The 17892-nt window shown below is 42.5% G+C and overlaps 1 protein-coding gene across 2 annotated transcripts in view; it reads right to left on the reverse strand.

Annotated features, from left to right (window-relative positions):
• The window catches only part of LOC311222943 (transcription termination factor 1-like), an 81343-nt gene that overhangs the window by 16919 nt on the left and 46532 nt on the right, over positions 1 to 17892 (reverse strand). For both annotated transcript variants that reach the window (XM_084307615.1, XM_084307616.1), the window contains exons 4-6: positions 17738 to 17851; positions 14374 to 14559; positions 6401 to 6479 (exon numbers count right to left, since the gene is read on the reverse strand). In XM_084307615.1, the coding sequence (XP_084163741.1) occupies positions 6401 to 6479; positions 14374 to 14551 (257 nt within the window). In that variant the 5' untranslated portion in view covers positions 14552 to 14559; positions 17738 to 17851. The remainder of the gene's footprint in view (positions 1 to 6400; positions 6480 to 14373; positions 14560 to 17737; positions 17852 to 17892) is intronic.

Consider the following 17892-nt stretch of genomic DNA (forward strand, 5'->3'; position numbering starts at 1 on the left):
TGATACCCAGGTTGCCTTGTGGATCCTCTTATGTGGGAAGACACTTCCTCCGACAACCAGGTTGTTCAGGGCACAGGTGTCCACAAATCTTTCTCCATTCTCATTCATTTCTCCTAGGCCATGCTTTCCCATCACTTTTTCGAAGCCTGTGTTGTCTCCGCCAATCTTTGCATTGAAGTCTCCCATGAGAATGCTGATGTCTTTTCCTTTTTGTTGTTCCAGGATGCTCTGTAGTCTGTTGTAGAAATCATCCTTTTTTCCATCATCGCTGTCATTGGTTGGTGCATAGCATTGTATCACGTTCAACTTGATTTTCCTCTTCTTGGTTCTGAAGGTGGCCGTTATAATTCTTGATCCATGTGCCTCCCATCCAATCAGTGCTTTCTTTGCTGTTGTTGATAGCAAAAGGCCAACCCCCTCGGTGTGAGGGGCTTTGTCTTCTTCATGCCCAGAGTAGAGTAGCAGCTCTCCTGTCTGCAGTCTTTGTTGTCCAGATCGCGTCCATCGTGACTCACTAATTCCTAAAAGGTCTAGTTTGTATCTCCTCATTTCTGCTGCTACTTGTATGGTTTTTCCGGTCTCATACAAGGTCCTGACGTTCCATGTTCCAATTCGTATGTCTCTGGTTGACAGAAGGCGTTTCGACTCTGTGACTTCTGTGACTTGACAGCTTTCATCACACAGAGTCATATTTCCTCTCATTGAGGATCCTTCTTCTTCCAGGGCTGAGGTCTGTTCTGTTGTCGGCGTTTTTGTAACGGTTTGTTTTTCTACGGGATGGCCATACCAACCTGTTCATTTTGACGGGAGCTGGTTAACGTTAGCTAGTTAGCCAGCTAGCTAGTAGTACCGGTGAATCCTGTTGCCAATTGATTTCGGTCGACTAACGTTAGCAAGATTGGCCTACGTTCCGTTACATATCGCTGCTGGCGGGACAAAACCTCCTAACTCCAAAAACTCAACTTTTCAGCAGATGAAAAAAACGAACACAGATTTGAGGGTGAATAGAGTTACGAGGTTTAGACAAATGATTGGTTTAATGCTTTCCCATTGTGTAGATTTTGTAAAACCACATACACATGGAGGATGATCTACTGAGTTGATAAAAAAAATAAAAATTGAGTTACAAGGTTTTGTCCCGTCAGCAGCGATATTCATAATCATGAGAAGGATAGGAGTCTGAGGCGGGATGTCAAAAGACGACGCTAAACATTTATTAATGTTAAACTCTGTTGACGTTGAGCTAGTGTGCTGACAGGAAAGTAACAAACAATATGGTCCGTGTGGAACCCTTATCCCCAACACATAGTTCCGTGGGTGGTTGTTAGAGTTGTTGATCTTCCACAAAAGATGAATTGTTTAAATTAGGGATGCACCGAAAATTCGGCCACCGAAAGTTTTCGGCCGAAAATGGCCAAAAATGGCCTTTCGGCTTTTGGCCGAAAGAGTTTTTTCACCGAAAATATATCACCGAAACAGAAGCAACCTGTAACCTAACGCATGTTGTTGTGATGATGTCATCAAAACGCAGATTCATTACATGCGCGCTGTGAGCTCTTCAGTCCTGCGTGATACTCCTCTTGGGACTCGGGAGCAATGCATCTCCTCGGGAGTCGCGCTGTTTCTATGTAAACTCCGCGCGCAACAAGTCCAATAAATGCGTCTTTAACATACTTTATCCTTATTTACTATATGCCCATTGCGGTTAATCACTGAGTGATCTAATATGCATATTATTCAGAGCGAGAGGGGGAGGGATTGTGTTTCTCACATTGACGCTGTCTGTCGTGCGTCTACTGTGCCAAAGTCATCTGGGGACTAGAAAGGTGCGCTCAGTAGAGCACAGATGTCTCTCTCTCTCTCTCTCTCTCTCTCTCTCTCTCTATATGGGTAACGCATGTATTCCCGGTAACCTGCCCCATTTCTAAGCCATATAACCCAGGACGTTATACGAACAACATTAAAATCTTTTCTCATGTCAAGAATGATTGTTATAGATGCCAAAAAAAACCATCATGTAACCTCTAAAGTTGACCTAAGTTACCGGGAATACCAATTCACTATCTCCTCCAATTTAAGAGAGAATTAAAATGTTTTGGTTGTTTTGTAGGGATATCATCATCATGTACTGTAACATAATACCATAGTTATCCCCGAGTTATCTCAAGAGAATTCAAATGAATCTGAAGGAAAAATCCGGGTATGGGATATGAGTCAACATAGTTCATGGCCTTCAATTGATAACAAACAAAAAAGGCTTAATTTTCATGGCAGATGCATGCAAAATGAGTTTCGTCTTTTGTGGCCAATTATTTTAGGAGATAATTACGTTTCACATATTGATCCCAGGTTACCGCGAATACCTATCCTCACAATTCCAGATAAACACTTAAATCTCCTATTTTACTAAAGATTGGTGAGATTTTATTTTTGGAAATCATAACAGCAATAATAAGGGTTAGGTGTAAACCAGAATTACTAGAATGTGTTGTGTTTTGTCTGTTAAAATGAGCAAAAACAAGGAAAGGGTATTCCCAGTAACTTAACAAACAAGTGCAAAAAATACAGTTCTAGAACAAGTATTTACATTTTTTCTATATTCAAGAAAGTGGAAAGGAACCCAACATTTTCAATTGTCTGCACACAATCGTTGTTTTGTTATTTCAAGATGGCATTTGAACTGAATTTTGGAAAAAACAGGTATTCCTGGTCACCATGCCCCTAGTGTGTGTGTACTGTATGTGTGTGTGGGTGGGTGGGTGTACACTGTATGCGTTTGTACAATATTTGTGTGTACAGTATGCGTGTGTGTGTACAGTATGTGTGTACAGTATGTGTGTGTACAGTATGTGTGTGTACAGTATGTGTGTACAGTATGTGTGTGTACAGTATGTGTGTACAGTATCTGTGTACAGTATGTGTGTGTACAGCTTGTGTGTACAGTATGTGTGTGTACATTATGTGTGTGTACAGTATGTGTGTGTGTACAGAATGTGTGTGTGTGAGATAACAGTGTATCTTCATTGATCTCAATCAGCTCTGCTCTGTTTTGTCTCGTCAGCACTTTCTCTGCCCTGATGAGACAAGATACAGGAGCTGGGAGGGGGTCACATGTAGGGGGGGTCACATGTAGGGGGGGTCACATGTAGGGGGGGCACATGTATGGGGGGGCACATGTAATGGGGGGGCACATGTAGGGGGGGGTCACATGTAGGGGGGGGTCACATGTAGGGGGGTGTGTGTAGCTTGTAGCTAACGGCCTGGGCCTCCATGATGTGTTGTTAGCTTGTAGCTTGTAGCTAACGGCCTGGGCCTCCATGATGTGTTAGCTTCAATTAATGAATTACCGGAATACATATAAGTTACCGTGAATACCTATATGGCAGGGCTATTCAACTGGCGGCCAGCGGGCCAGATCCGGCCCGCGGGATGATTCTGACCGGCCCGCCAAAGATTACATGATAATAAAAAATAAAAAAAAAATAAAAAAAAATAATATATATATATATATTTTTTTTTTTACTTTTTTACTTTTCATGTCAACGTTAACACGCACAATTGAGCCAAAAGTCACTCAATTAATGACAGATTTCATTGATAAATTGAGGGAAAACTTTGCAAGTCGATTTGATGAATTTGACATGTCCAGAGAATTGATGCATTTTGTGAGCAACCCATTTGCCAATGTAGCTGCTATTTCCACAAAAGGACAAGAGTTCCTTCATCACTTCACATTGATGAAGGTCTCCTGCAACTTGAAATAATTTACATGCAAGCATCATCTGCTCTGAAGCAGGCACTTGAGAATGAATCCACCACAACATTTTGGATAAAGTGTATTCATGTCAAGACATTCCCCAAAATAAAAACGCTGGCAATATCTGTGCTAACAATGTTTGGCTCAACATACACCTGTGAATCCAGTTTCTCTCACATGAATGCCATTCAAACAAGCAACCGTGCCTCCTTGACAAATGAGCATTTGCATCACTGTTTGCGGGTAGCCCTCACTTCCTATGAACCCTCTTTCTCTGCCATTGCCCAGTCAAAGAAGTGCAATCGCTCTCATTAGATGTGTGTATGTAGGCTAGGCCTGTCTGCCCCCCACCCCCCCCTGATGTTTGAGAGTTAAGAGTGGACAATAAGTGCTAATAAGATGCTGTGATTTGCTGTTGTTGCACAGACATGAAGCACTTTTTCATAAGCTCAGCTGCACTATAAATGTGTTTTTTTGTTCAAGTGTTGATGTTAGAATGTTCAGGTGCACATCGTGCACTTGTTTGTTTTTTATTTTATTTTTATATTGAAATGTTGAAGAGGAGATGTTGCACAGTCATAAATGAAGCACTTTTTGCAGGAGATGTTGCAGATGTGGCACATAAATGAAGCACTTTTTTTGAAAAGTATACTACTTTTGCAATGTAGTTAAATAAAAGTTGTGAAAATGTGGTTGCGTGTTGTGTCAAGTGTACATATATTCATAGCACGGGGAGGCGCCGTGGCAGTTCGGCCCCTGGCCCCTTGGGTTTCTGACAATGTGGCCCCCTGAACAATTTAGTTGAATAGCCCTGCTATATGGTAATGGTATTCCTGGTAACCTCTCCTTTTCACAAGTCACCGGAATACATATCAATATCTAAAGTTACCGTGAATACCCATCAGGTTACGGGAATACCTATTTAGGTAACCAAGAATACCTAGGCATGGTATTCCTGGTACCTCAAGGTATTCTCGGTTACCCATAGGTTACGGGAATACCTTTCTCCAGTTACCGGGAATGCTTTACAGAAAGATAACTTCACATTTATTGGCTATTGGTTTCTTTATATCGCTTCATGCATCTCTCTCTCTCTCTCTCTGATTGATTTATTAACAGATTGCAGAATGGGTACAATACAGTACAGCTCAATACACACAATTGTTAAGGGGATGCAGACCAGAGAAAGACTTTCGTCTTGTTTACATCAGGGTCCCCCATTTTCAATTCATCAGGACATTATGACATACATGACATACAGATAGACAGTACTGCTACATCTATACATTTATGACATACCAGATTTGCAATACAGTACGGTTTGTGATACAAAAAGACCCATAATAGTGATTATTTATTATTTAAGTTAAGTTTTGCCATAATCATATATTTTTCCATAATCAGGTAGCTGAACAACATTGGTAAAAAAAAATTCTATTCTATGAATCATTTTCAGCCTTTCGGTCAACTGTTTCCTATTTTCGGTATCGGTTTCGGCCAAGAATTTCCCATTCGGTGCATCCCTGGTTTAAATGTATGTTTAATCCAGTAAGAATAGGCTATATAACATACATCTGTGCAAGTAGATTACATTAAAAAAAAATTCTTCACACATTCATAAATAACACTTACAGAAAAGCTGATTTGTGCACTGTAATAAAAGATGTTTTGTTCAATGGGAATAATTTTTTACAGAATACCATGATATACCGTGAACCGGGGTATTTTTGCCCAACAAGGTTATCATACCTTCAAAATGTCATACCGGCACATGCCTAATTACAGTACTGTTATATTGTCGTTTTTTTATCAATAAAAAATATATATTACATATACCGTACTTTTCGGACTATAAGCCGCAGCTTTTTCCCCCATTTTTCGACCCTGCGGCTTATATAACGGTGCGGCTTATATGTGGACAAAACCCGAAAATCGAAATATTGCTTTTTTTACTGCATTGAAATGTTATTTGCTAAACTTAATACAACTTGTAAATTAGTTAATTCTTGTTATTTGTCCGACAGTATTGTGTCCCAATGGGAGTCATTCGCTGTAGAGGTGGGAGTCATTCTCTGTAGAGGTGGGAACTTAAAGCTCAATATAAGAACACCACCCACAGAATCAATCTGTCAATCCTTTCCGTGTCCGGGCCGGGTGAGGTTTCCCGTGTTGAGTCAAATTAAGCCGCAGGCTCCACTCCTTACATATGGTAATTAAACATTAAAACACATGCGGCTTATAGTCCAGTGCGGCTTATATATGTACACATCATTCAATTTAGCTGCTGCGGCTTATAGTCAGGTGCGGCTTATAGTGCAAAAAGTACGGTATATTGTTGGTGCTCCTTACATTTTGGTGGGTGCTCCTAACTTTTTGAAGTTGGGAGCACCAGTGCTACCAAGTAAAAATGTTAATTTCGAGCCCTGCTGTATGGCCAGCTTCAGCTGGGTCATCGTTCTGCAAGGGGTCCGAAAGAGAGGGACCAACCAATTGTGATGTATTGCACATAAAAATTCTTGCAATGTGTCAATTATCGCAGATATCGTGATTGTGAGTTACTTGTATCGTCCCACCTCTTCTCTCCTTCTCACCTCTCTCTGTGTGTGTGTGTGTCTTGTGTGTGTGTAGTGGCAGAACTCTGACCTTCCTTTGTGGTTATGGTTATTGACCATCCTCCTGGCTCTGTCGTACACCATGCAACACGGCCTGGGCACACCCACCGCTAGAGAGAGAGAGACCAATCACTGCTTATTATTACTGAATACATCAAGATAAGATATTCCTTTATTGGGCGGCTACGTGGCGTAGTGGGCAAGGTGCTCGCCACGCATGACGGAGACGCTGGGCTTGCCTGTTCGAGCCCAGCGCTCCACATTGCTTTCAGTTTAGCTGGTCGTTCATACTAATACACATTGGCCGTATTAGGGGGTGGGAAACTGATGGGTGGGGATCGGGCGTTGTGGACAGCGACTCCTACAGGTCGGTTGGTGCGCCTGCGCAGTAGAATCAGGAAGTGTCGGGGGCAGCGTGAGCCTCCCACGCGTTACTCCTCGCCACTGAGAGATCGAGCTGCGCAGGTGAAAAGATGCGACTGCTGTTACCTCAAGTACCGGAGGGGACTTGTGCTATGTATGACTTAGTCCACATTGCAGCCGGCTTGTGGGAGGCAAGAAACAGCGTTCGTGACAGGGGAGGGTTGAATTGGATGATACGAAATTGGGATGGGAGAAAATATAGAAAATGGGAGAAAAAGTGAAAAAAAATAAAAATAAAAAAATATATTCCTTTATTGATCCCCTTGGGGAAATTCAGGCATCATAGCAGCATGGGGGAGGGGAGGTACAGGTACATGGTGATAGTAGAAGGCCAGTCTTTCATACTAGCGGCCATCAGGCTCCACAACAGTGGGCAGGGACTGCTGCCAGACATCCAACTACAACTACTAGGAACCTAAAAGGACAATGGGTCTCATTCCCGAAAATGTTTCAAAGATATATTCTGGAAGACTTATCTTGGAACCACTGAGACATAATCTATGACAAGTACACTCTGAGTCCTGAACGTGCTGGAGATATGTCTTAAGTGGCTGAAACGGTCGCAGAAATTATATGATCTGATATCTGCTTGGAGAATGGCATTCTGTCGTAAACTCCAAAGCGCGTTCCCGTTCATGTCATTTGCATACAAACCACGCCCCCGACAGTCCTTATAAAGCAACCGTTGACGCAGCTGTGTGAAATGGAATGGCGGAAGTGCTTTGAGAGCCGCGTGATTACGAAACCTAGCATCAGTCAGTGCCAATCAGAGAGCGTCTCCGAGAAATGCGGCTAGGTTTCATAATCACGCTTGCGCCCATCAAAACTAGAGTAGATTAATGTATTGGCATCATATACAGCTCGCGGTACACACCTGCCGCAGCGCGCGCACACACACGCGCGCGCGCAGTACTGTATATGAATGAATGAATGACATATAATATATATAGCCTACGGGCCGGCGGGCGTAATGAATGAAGCAGTATGGCTTATTATTCCATAAGCCTATAGGCTACTGTTCATTCGTAGGCGCACACAAGACTTGTTATGGAATATTAATGCAGTCTATTTCCACCGATTAGCTTTAGTTCTTATTTATTTATCCACTGTCATTTCAGTGTTGGTGTATAGGCTATATAGTGTATTTCAATATAAGTTTAATTGATATATTCGAAGGAATGCAGGTTTATAGCTATATCAACCCCCTCCAATGTACAGTAAGTGACCAAGTATGGTTGTCAATATTCCAATGTACAGTTTTGCTTGTACAGTGTAAGTCTACCACCCCTCCTACCCAACCTCCTCCAACAGTTTCTACGTCAAATGTACTCTCTTTTCTGGACTCTTTTTGTATCACAAACAGTACTGTATTTGCAAATCTGGTATGTCATAAATGTATAGATGTAGCAGTACTGTCTATCTGTGTCGTGTGTGTCATATATGTTATGATGAATTGAAAATGGGGGACCCTGATGTAAACAAGACGAAATTCTTTCTCTGGTCTGCATCCCCTTATGTAATTGAGCTGTACTGTACTGTACCCATTCTGCAATGTTAATAAAGTTTTCAATCAATACCAATCAATGGGATACATTGCATGTTGACCTGCATTCTTTCAAATGTATATAATTAATCATTAAAACAGATGTGTAATAAATAAGAAATGCAAATTCCACAGAAAGCATTAAATTATTATTATTTTCAATCATTTCACAATAATTGCATAATTGTATTTGAATATCTGAGTAATTAAAGTAATTATACATTTGTCCGAAATAGCTGGTTCAGATATGGTTAATCCAGCTGCCCTGTGATCAGATGAATCCATAATATGAATTTTTCCGACATCAAATGCGTAATTTCTTATCGTACAAATATTGTCATATTTATTTTAATTATGATCAAGTAATTAATTCCAAGGAGGCCTGTAGCGTTAACATGAAGGAATCACTATGAGAACACAGTCTGTCAAGTTATAATAAAAATTTAAATTAGTCAATCAATCATGAGATTTGATCGTGGGCTGAGAGCATATTTAAGTGTGCTCCTCAGCACTCTTAGATCTGCTCTCAAATAAGATCTCAGGAAAATTTGAGGACTCCCACTCCCAGCCCTAATATGTCTTAAATAGGCCGAAATCTGGCTAAGACGAAATATTTTGTCGTAACTTCGTTTGAGAATGAGACCCAATTATATACTACCTTATGCATACTGCACCTTATGTGAATACTGTATATTTCAGTTAGTTAGTTAGTTATATTGATTTGTTATATTGTTTACACTTCTTTACACTGCTTGTTTTTACTACCTGTACCTCCCCTCCCCCATGCTGCTATGACAGCTGAGTGCTGACAAGAGTGAAGGTAGTTATTTCTAACTTCTATAACTACAAGCATGGTAGTTTTCTTCCAGAACTACTTTATAAAGTGACAGCGATCGCATCCGAAGGCGTTCCGGTTCAGGCGGACTCAAGGTGATCGCCGTCACTCTGTGACGTAATAGACCTATCTCAAACCCTGCCCTCTTTTCTTGATCCTCCAATCACAACTGTCGCTTACAGTTGTGATTGGAGGATCAAGAAAAGGGGCAGGGTTTGAGACAGGTCCATTCCGGGAAGAACTATGGCGCTCGCGTTCATTGCAGTGATGAATTACACTGAACAAACAAAACAAACGGTACGGCTCTGTGACTTTTTTTGTGGCGGCCACACACGCACTACACAATTTTTTAAGTTGTCAGAGCGCTGTGCTGTTCACACCACACAACTTTCTGTCTTGTCATCAGTCGAGAGAAGAGATCACTAGGGCTGGGTATCGCCACTGATTTCCCAAAACGATTAGATTCCGATTCACAAGGTCCCGATTCGATTCGATTTCCCATTCAATGGTTCAAGGAACCCTCTAACGGAATGGAAAGTAGAAAAAACTGCTTGTTTACAGTTTATTATTCCACCAATTAGGGCTGCACGATTAATCGTTTTTTAATCGAAATCGCGATTTGGAATGATGCAATTATCAAATCGCCAAGCCTGCAATTAATTTCTTTTTATAATTTTTTATTAATTTTTTTTACTTTAACACTTTGAGCGCCACGCCTGGTTTTCCGTTTTACCGGCTGAATGCCACCATCGGCGCCAATGTTAACGTTAATATCGCCTAATCTATGTTTTAAATTATGGCTATGTGTCTAATCTGCCCATCGCATTATCAAAGACTATTTTCCAGTCAGTGCTGTCAAGGCAGATTGTTTTTTTATCGCGTCGTTTCCGTTTCAGAGCAGTTAGAAACGCCCCCGTTTTGATATAAAAAACAGCTCATTCTGGAGCATTCTATGAAAATCGTCTTTTAGTGGAATATTCCACAACGTTGATATTCGTCGGCCTTTTTATGAATCGTTTTCAAATAAACGCTAGATGATCAATATTATACGTGCACGCAAGCACATTACGGCCGCGCACGGATAATCGCTCCGTTGATTTCCTCACGGACTTTTACAGTGAAACCGAAAGAAGACATTTCACAAAACAGCTTATAACTTCATCAAACTTACTCTGATTATCCTAACACTGATAACATAGAGTCCTTACCTGACATCAGATGGTATCCAACTGGTATATTCCAATTCCTGATCACCATTCGAAAAAATCGATACGTGTATGGATCCAACGCGATACTGTAGATCTCCATGATCAACGGGGATCTGAGGTTCCAGAATGAACTGTGGTAACCCCGGCTGGATCAGTGAACTGGAAAATGTGGAGTACCGGATTTTTTCCCCATTCATTTTCATTGAGTCCATTCCAAAATCACTTATGTCATCTGGGAGACGACAGGGGGCGCTTTTTTCCACAGTGATCGCCGGCGCCACTCGGCTATACTCGGGTAGACTCGGGTGATGCAATAATTTTTCAGATCGCTAAAAAAAAAAAAAAAAAAAAAAATCCGAGAAATCTCGTGAGTGGCTAGCAACCACCTATAAAAAAAACCGAGAAATCTTGTGAGTGGCACTCAAAGTGTTAACCAGGAAGTCCCATTGAGATACAAGATCTCCTTTGCAAGGGAGACCTGGCCAAGATGACAGCAATAACATTTACAATACATCACACAGCAATAAAATGTGCGATACATCACACAAGAACATAATAAATGTGCATACAATATACAATACATCACATGTAAACACAAAAACACAAAGCAGAATAGTCATGATAGTAAAAGTGTATAATACAGGGTAATACAGTAATTTTGCAGTTGGGACCCGACTACAGAAAGCAGCAACATTCTTCTTGTAGGAAGTTATGCAATACAGATTTAAATTCACCAAGAGAGACCGGGGTGTCTAAGTGGATAATGGTCCTGTACAGGGCTCTACAGTGCGACCATATTGCTCGCATATGCCCCTAAAAATATGTGTGTGCGAACCTCAAAAGTCAATTAGGCGCACGGTGTGCGACTGCAGATTACAGCCTTCAGTCGTACTTTTTATTTCTCCGCTGAGAATCGTTAAAAAACTACAAGTCCCACATTGCACTCAAGCCAACGGTCCAATCACAGTAGAGTGAAGTGACTGGTTTCATGGGAAATAAAGCAAATGACCAATCGGAAGCTCTCATTTTGCTTGTTTACTTCCTGAAACTCCGCCATTGCGATCAGGGCTCTCGTTTTCCGAGACACTAACTTATTATACCGTAATTCCTCCAATAGTAACCGGGTCTCAAATACAAGCCGGGTCTCTATTAATGGCCGGGTGCGCTCTTGAGCTAAGCAATTATAAGCCGGCCTCCTAATACAAGCCGGGTTACTAATATACTGAGCTGCATACTGAGTTAGTTACTTGATTTCACTTTGAAAACGTTGAAATGACCAGTGACCACCTGTAATTGCACTGTTTACTATTTCATACAGTACTTGGTTTCAATAAATGAACCCAGTACATTTTACTGGGTTCAAACTGACACAAAATGTTGATTTATTCATTATGATCCGTTTGAAAATTTGAAATATAGGCCTCCCTCTTATACAGGCCTCCTCCTAATACAAGCCTGGTACCCGCTACAGTTGAAACAAATACAAGCCGGGGTTACTATTAGAGGAATTACGGTAGTATCTCTCTTACCAATAGCAATAGATTTTAGAACACCTAGATTTATCGATAGCAATAGTAATATAACGTTAATGCAACAAAACGAATGCCTTGCTTTGTTAATCATAACGTTGATGCAGTAGCGTATGTCGGTGTGTTGGCTGTAACGGACATGACAATAACATAACGTGTACATCGATGCATTGTTACACCCCTACACCAAAGTCACTGGCCCACTGTGTATCTGTGTGTATAATAACTTGGCTAGCGTTATCAACAGCAGAGATGGGCAATAGGGTCCAGCTGCAGCGCTGGACGGCCGGAGTGCAAGCGGTGTGATGTAATTGGCAGACTCGACTGTCCATCAATGGTCTACCTGACACGCAAACTCATAAACAATGTTTCTGTACTGGAGGTGTACAGTATTTCAATAGGCAACCCTGAAAGGATTATTTTTCTAGAAGAGCAACACAGCCAAAACATAGGCATTGTATGCATAAAAGGGGTAAAAGCTAAAGTTAAGTGACTGAACCTTTTGTAGCAGTAGTTTGATTTGATAGTTTATTTGATAGGGACAGCACATGTACATCAAGTACAAAATACAAAATGTAAACATGCAGGGTTGTAGCGAGAGCTAATTTACACACATGCACGCACAGTACAAATATACATTTATTTTTGAAAAAAAAAATAAACTGTTACTTGAAATATTTTCACTGTGCATATTTTTGGGTGCTCCTAAATGTCTTTGTGTGCTCCTAAATTCTTTCATTTAGGAGCACATGTGCTCCTTGGGAAAAAGGTTAGCGTAGAGCCCTGCTGTAGCCCATTCCATGCCCAAGGTGCGAAGCTTGAGAAAGCTGTTCCTAGCTAACCCTGCTCAAGACAGAAAACATCTGAGCTGAGTAAGGAAAGGGGGGGGGGGGCATCTCTCTCTCTACTGGTTCAATTAATGTAGAAAAGTAGAAAAACATTGCACTATAAAAACGAACTGGATAGTTGATGATAATAAACATTTAACTTCATTAGCTGAAGTATTCTAAAATCATTTAAGCCATTCTCCTTTTCGGTGTGTGTGTGTGTGTGTGTGTGTGTGTGTGTGTGTGTGTGTGTGTGTGTGTGTGTGTGTGTGTGTGTGTGTGTGTGTGTGTGTGTGTGTGTGTGTGTGTGTGTGTGTGTGTGTGTGTGTGTGTGTGTGTGTGTGTGTGTGTGTGTGTGTGTGTGTGTGTGTGTGTGTGTGTGTGTGTGTGTGTGTGTGTGTGTGTGTGTGTGTGTGTGTGTGTGTGTGTGTGTGTGTGTGTGTGTGTGTGTGTGTGTGTGTGTGTGTGTGTGTGTGTGTGTGTGTGTGTGTGTGTGTGTGTGTGTGTGTGTGTGTGTGTGTGTGTGTGTGTGTGTGTGTGTGTGTGTGTGTGTGTGTGTGTGTGTGTGTGTGTGTGTGTGTGTGTGTGTGTGTGTGTGTGTGTGTGTGTGTGTGTGTGTGTGTGTGTGTGTGTGTGTGTGTGTGTGTGTGTGTGTGTGTGTGTGTGTGTGTGTGTGTGTGTGTGTGTGTGTGTGTGTGTGTGTGTGTGTGTGTGTGTGTGTGTGTGTGTGTGTGTGTGTGTGTGTGTGTGTGTGTGTGTGTGTGTGTGTGTGTGTGTGTGTGTGTGTGTGTGTGTGTGTGTGTGTGTGTGTGTGTGTGTGTGTGTGTGTGTGTGTGTGTGTGTGTGTGTGTGTGTGTGTGTGTGTGTGTGTGTGTGTGTGTGTGTGTGTGTGTGTGTGTGTGTGTGTGTGTGTGTGTGTGTGTGTGTGTGTGTGTGTGTGTGTGTGTGTGTGTGTGTGTGTGTGTGTGTGTGTGTGTGTGTGTGTGTGTGTGTGTGTGTGTGTGTGTGTGTGTGTGTGTGTGTGTGTGTGTGCACGCGTCTCATATCTGGTCTGACATCAGAGGAGTTTGATAGTATTTACTGAGGATTGCCAGATAATGTTGATATTTAAACACAAAAAAAATTATAATACAAAATAAATATACATGATCATGCAACATAAAAAAAATTGTTGTAGGAACAGTTTGGGAGAGGGAGGTAAGGGGTTTTAGATTGTGTGTTGTGAAGTTTACTTCAGAGAGGGAGAGTAAAGTACAGAAAAAAGGTACCGTTGGGTACCGTACCGGTATCAATTCCCAGGTAAAAAGAAACATTTTCAGACTCTGTGTCCCGAACAGACCCACCGCGTAGGCCAGATGCAAGCCGCAAGCCGCATTTTACAATAAACCTGAGTGGGGCTGCTTAAAAAAAATTATAATCGCAAATGTAATCGCAATCGCAATATCTGTCAGAAAAATCGCAATTAGATTATTTCCCAAAATCGTGCAGCCCTACCACCAATGCAGATAATTTATTTTGATCTATTTTCTGCCTCTGCCAAAAATGTATGTCCTAGTTATAAGATTTTCTTAACCCAGCCCTAGAGATCACAGTACTCGGCTCAGGTAGAATGGACATACAGGTAGCCAGAAGGACATACCTATTTTCTCCAGGAATCTGTATTCTCTTCTGAGCTTCTTGATGTAGCTCTCCAGCGGTTTGTCTCTCTGAGGATAGAACAGGTGCTGGGCTGAGCTGATGCCCGTCAGAGACAGGAAATCCATCACATTCTGTCTGATTTGTTCGTTCTCCTGGGCAGAGTACCGCCCACTCTTCATCTCAATTCCTGGAGGGGGAGGGAGAGAGAGATCACGATGATTGATGTATGAAAAAAGGCATTGATGCCAAGCCTAATACTCTATTGTGACTAATATATAAGACTGAAAATCTTTTATTTCCTGAAAATCAGAAAAAGAGGCAGTCTTATTCTCGGGTCTAGACTTTTAAACATTGTTATACATTCACAACAACAGATCAGCCAAACGAGTGTTCCCCAAGCGAGCCACCGTCTTTCTCTCTGTGGGTGCGTTAAACGAGTGTTCCCCAAGCGAGCCACCATCTTTCTCTCTGTGGGTGCGTTAAACGAGTGTTCCCCAAGCAAGCCCCAGTCTTTTGCTCTGTGGGTGCGTTAAACGAGTGTTCCCCAAGCGAGCGACCGTCTTTCTCTCTGTGGGTGTGTTAAACGAGTGTTCCCCAAGCGAGCCACCGTCTTTCTCTCTGTGGGTGCGTTAAAACGAGTGTTCCCCAAGCGAGCCACCGTCTTTCTCTCTGTGGGTGCGTTAAAACGAGTGTTCCCCAAGCGAGCGTCCGTCTTTCTCTCTGTGGGTGTGTTAAACGAGTGTTCCCCAAGCGAGCCCCAGTCTTTTGCTCTGTGGGTGCGTTAAACGAGTGTTCCCCAAGCGAGCCACCGTCTTTCTCTCTGTGGGTGCGTTAAAACGAGTGTTCCCCAAGCGAGCCACCGTCTTTCTCTCTGTGGGTGCGTTAAACGAGTGTTCCCCAAGCGAGCCACTGTCTTTCTCTCTGTGGGTGCGTTAAACGAGTGTTCCCCAAGCGAGCCACTGTCTTTCTCTCTGTGGGTGCGTTAACAGTTTGAGTGCCAGCCATTTAACATTGGAAACCCCGTTGAATGCCAGCACCCACAGAGAGAAAGACAGTGGGGAAAAAAAGAAGAAAAAAAACGTCCCTATTGACTCTGTTGACAGAATCCGGCTATAGGGCAACAATAATGTGGTCAAGAGGCATGGTTTCTATCTTTAGCCTTTAACTGGCGTGGTTTATTCATTCACATGGTATGAGCAGCAGTTCTAGAGTTCTCCTCTCACTGAGAGGCTGGTGGGAAAGAGGTAGAGTAGGAGGAGACATCTCTTTTATACTTGCCACCTGGTGGTGTCTTGAGTGGCTCCGCCTAGAGCGCCCTCTAGTGGAAACAGTTATATATACAGTTAGACAGTTACTAACAATCCTACATAGAACCTCTGACTTCAACACTCCCACTTAGGGTTGTATTAGCATACTGGATAACTTCTCCGAAAAACATTTTACAAAGGAAATAATATAATCCAAAACATCAACAGAGTATGGCAGTCAATATTTACACATTAAACATGACCTTTGCAAATCTCTTCAATTTCAATTTGGAACAGGTTTCCTCATAGTGTCTGCTACCCTGTCGTCCGTTGGACAATAAACCAGTGTCATTCTTTCTTCTCTGATGACAGATCTGATGAGATGGTATTTTCTATATCGACATGTTTACATCTATGTCGGCACACTGGGTTCCTAGCAATCACAATGGTTCCCTGGTTTCCCTCATAAACAACAGTCTTCATATATACACAGTGTCCATCATTTTTAAATGATGTTGACAAAACGCCCCTCATCTTCAAAAACACCATATTCGGTATAGAGGATACATTCCAATTACCTACTACATATTAAGCAATATATTCATAATCTTATCTCCATCACTTTGAGCAGTTGTTCTGGATAAACACATTTTGCATTGTCATAGCTAGAAACATATACTCGGCTTCACAGGCTGATAGTATCACTGTGGGCTTTAAGCTCTAAACCCTTGTTTCTGCCATCGTGTCCGCCGCCGCCATCTTGTCCACAGCCGCCATCTTGTCCCGTAGCCGTCATCTTGTCCACAGCCGCCATCTTGTCCGTAGCCCGCCATCTTGTCCGTGGCCGCCGTCTCGTCCATGGCCGTCATCTTGTCCATGCGCGTATCGCACGCTCTGGTCATGTTTCTTCCATGCACGCTCTGTCTGTGTGCCTCGTGGATTTGCAGAAGCTACACCAGACACTCTTTGTGCAGTGCCTCTCCGATGGCCTTTCTCTCCGCATCGCCAACACGCCAGTTCCGCCGTGGTCCTGGTCCTCTCCCTTGGCGTCGCTCTCTCCCGCCTCCGCGGCGGCTGGGGTGAGTATCTTCTGAGAGGCCTCAAAGTTTTCTTAACTTGGCCTTGAACTGTCCCAGCATCATGTCCACTGAACCGTGTGTGTACCAGGAGTGTGAACGGTTTGTACAGCTCCGGTAGTCTCTCATCATCATCGCCATCATTAGCCCATCGCTTGGTGCTTCCTGCACTCCTCAATGGCGGTCGTGATCTGCTCCGCTCTGTTGACGTATTCGGTCACAGTCTCTGTGTGCCCCTTCTTCAGGGCCGTTAGTGCTATGTAGAGGGCCATGACTCGGGGTCTTCCTCGCCCGATGTAATGCTCTCTAGTGTCGCAGAATATCAGCCCCAAGGTGGTGTCGTCAAGCAGTGGCGCTAACTCACAGTACGCGTCTGCGTTACGCTGGTCGTCCAGGGCTTGCTCTTCCGCCGTCAGGTCTCCCGTGGGGGCTGTCAAGATCCGTCTCCTGTACAGCTTGTCATGTACATTCATCATGTACACTTATCATGTACATTTATCATGTACACTTAGCATGTACACTTGTCATGTAACATTCGTCATGTACACTTAGCATGTACACTTGTCATGTACATTCATCATGTACATTCATCATGTACACTTATCATGTACATTTATAATGTACACTTGTCATGTACATTCATCATGTACACTTATGTGCATTCATCATGTACACTTATCGTCCAGGGCTAATCAGAAGATTTATTTCCACAGCAGCAGCAGATTGCATTCTCACAGCATTGCATAGCATATGAAACATATAAAAGCGTAGAGGCCTAGACATATTAAAGGACATTTGTTTCTGCCTTGTGGCTCAACATTTTTAAAAAATTTGCCATTTAAAAATCAAGAACATCTATTTAACAAACGCAAAGATTTTCCAAACACTGGTCAATATTAACTTAATAAATAAACGAAATGTTGACAAAAATGTCCAATAGGCCTAACTGACCTTGCACATTGTGCATGGGTGTAATGAATGAGTGTTTTGGATCTTGGTGTTGATCTGAAGAGCCATGAGACATGCCAGGTCTTACTGCTACCTTGTTTTAAGAACTCCTTGAACCTCGGCACGTCGTATCGGAGCACCTTTTCGATTTGTGATCTTAGACTTTGAGAAGAGGTCTGGATAGAAGTCTTGCAGCAGCCTTAGCTCCCTGGAATAAAAAAACACAATGCCATAAAACACCATACAATA

The sequence above is a fragment of the Notolepis coatsorum genome, assembly GCF_963971535.1.
Source record: "Notolepis coatsorum genome assembly, chromosome: 2".
Lineage (NCBI taxonomy): Eukaryota > Metazoa > Chordata > Actinopteri > Aulopiformes > Paralepididae > Notolepis > Notolepis coatsorum.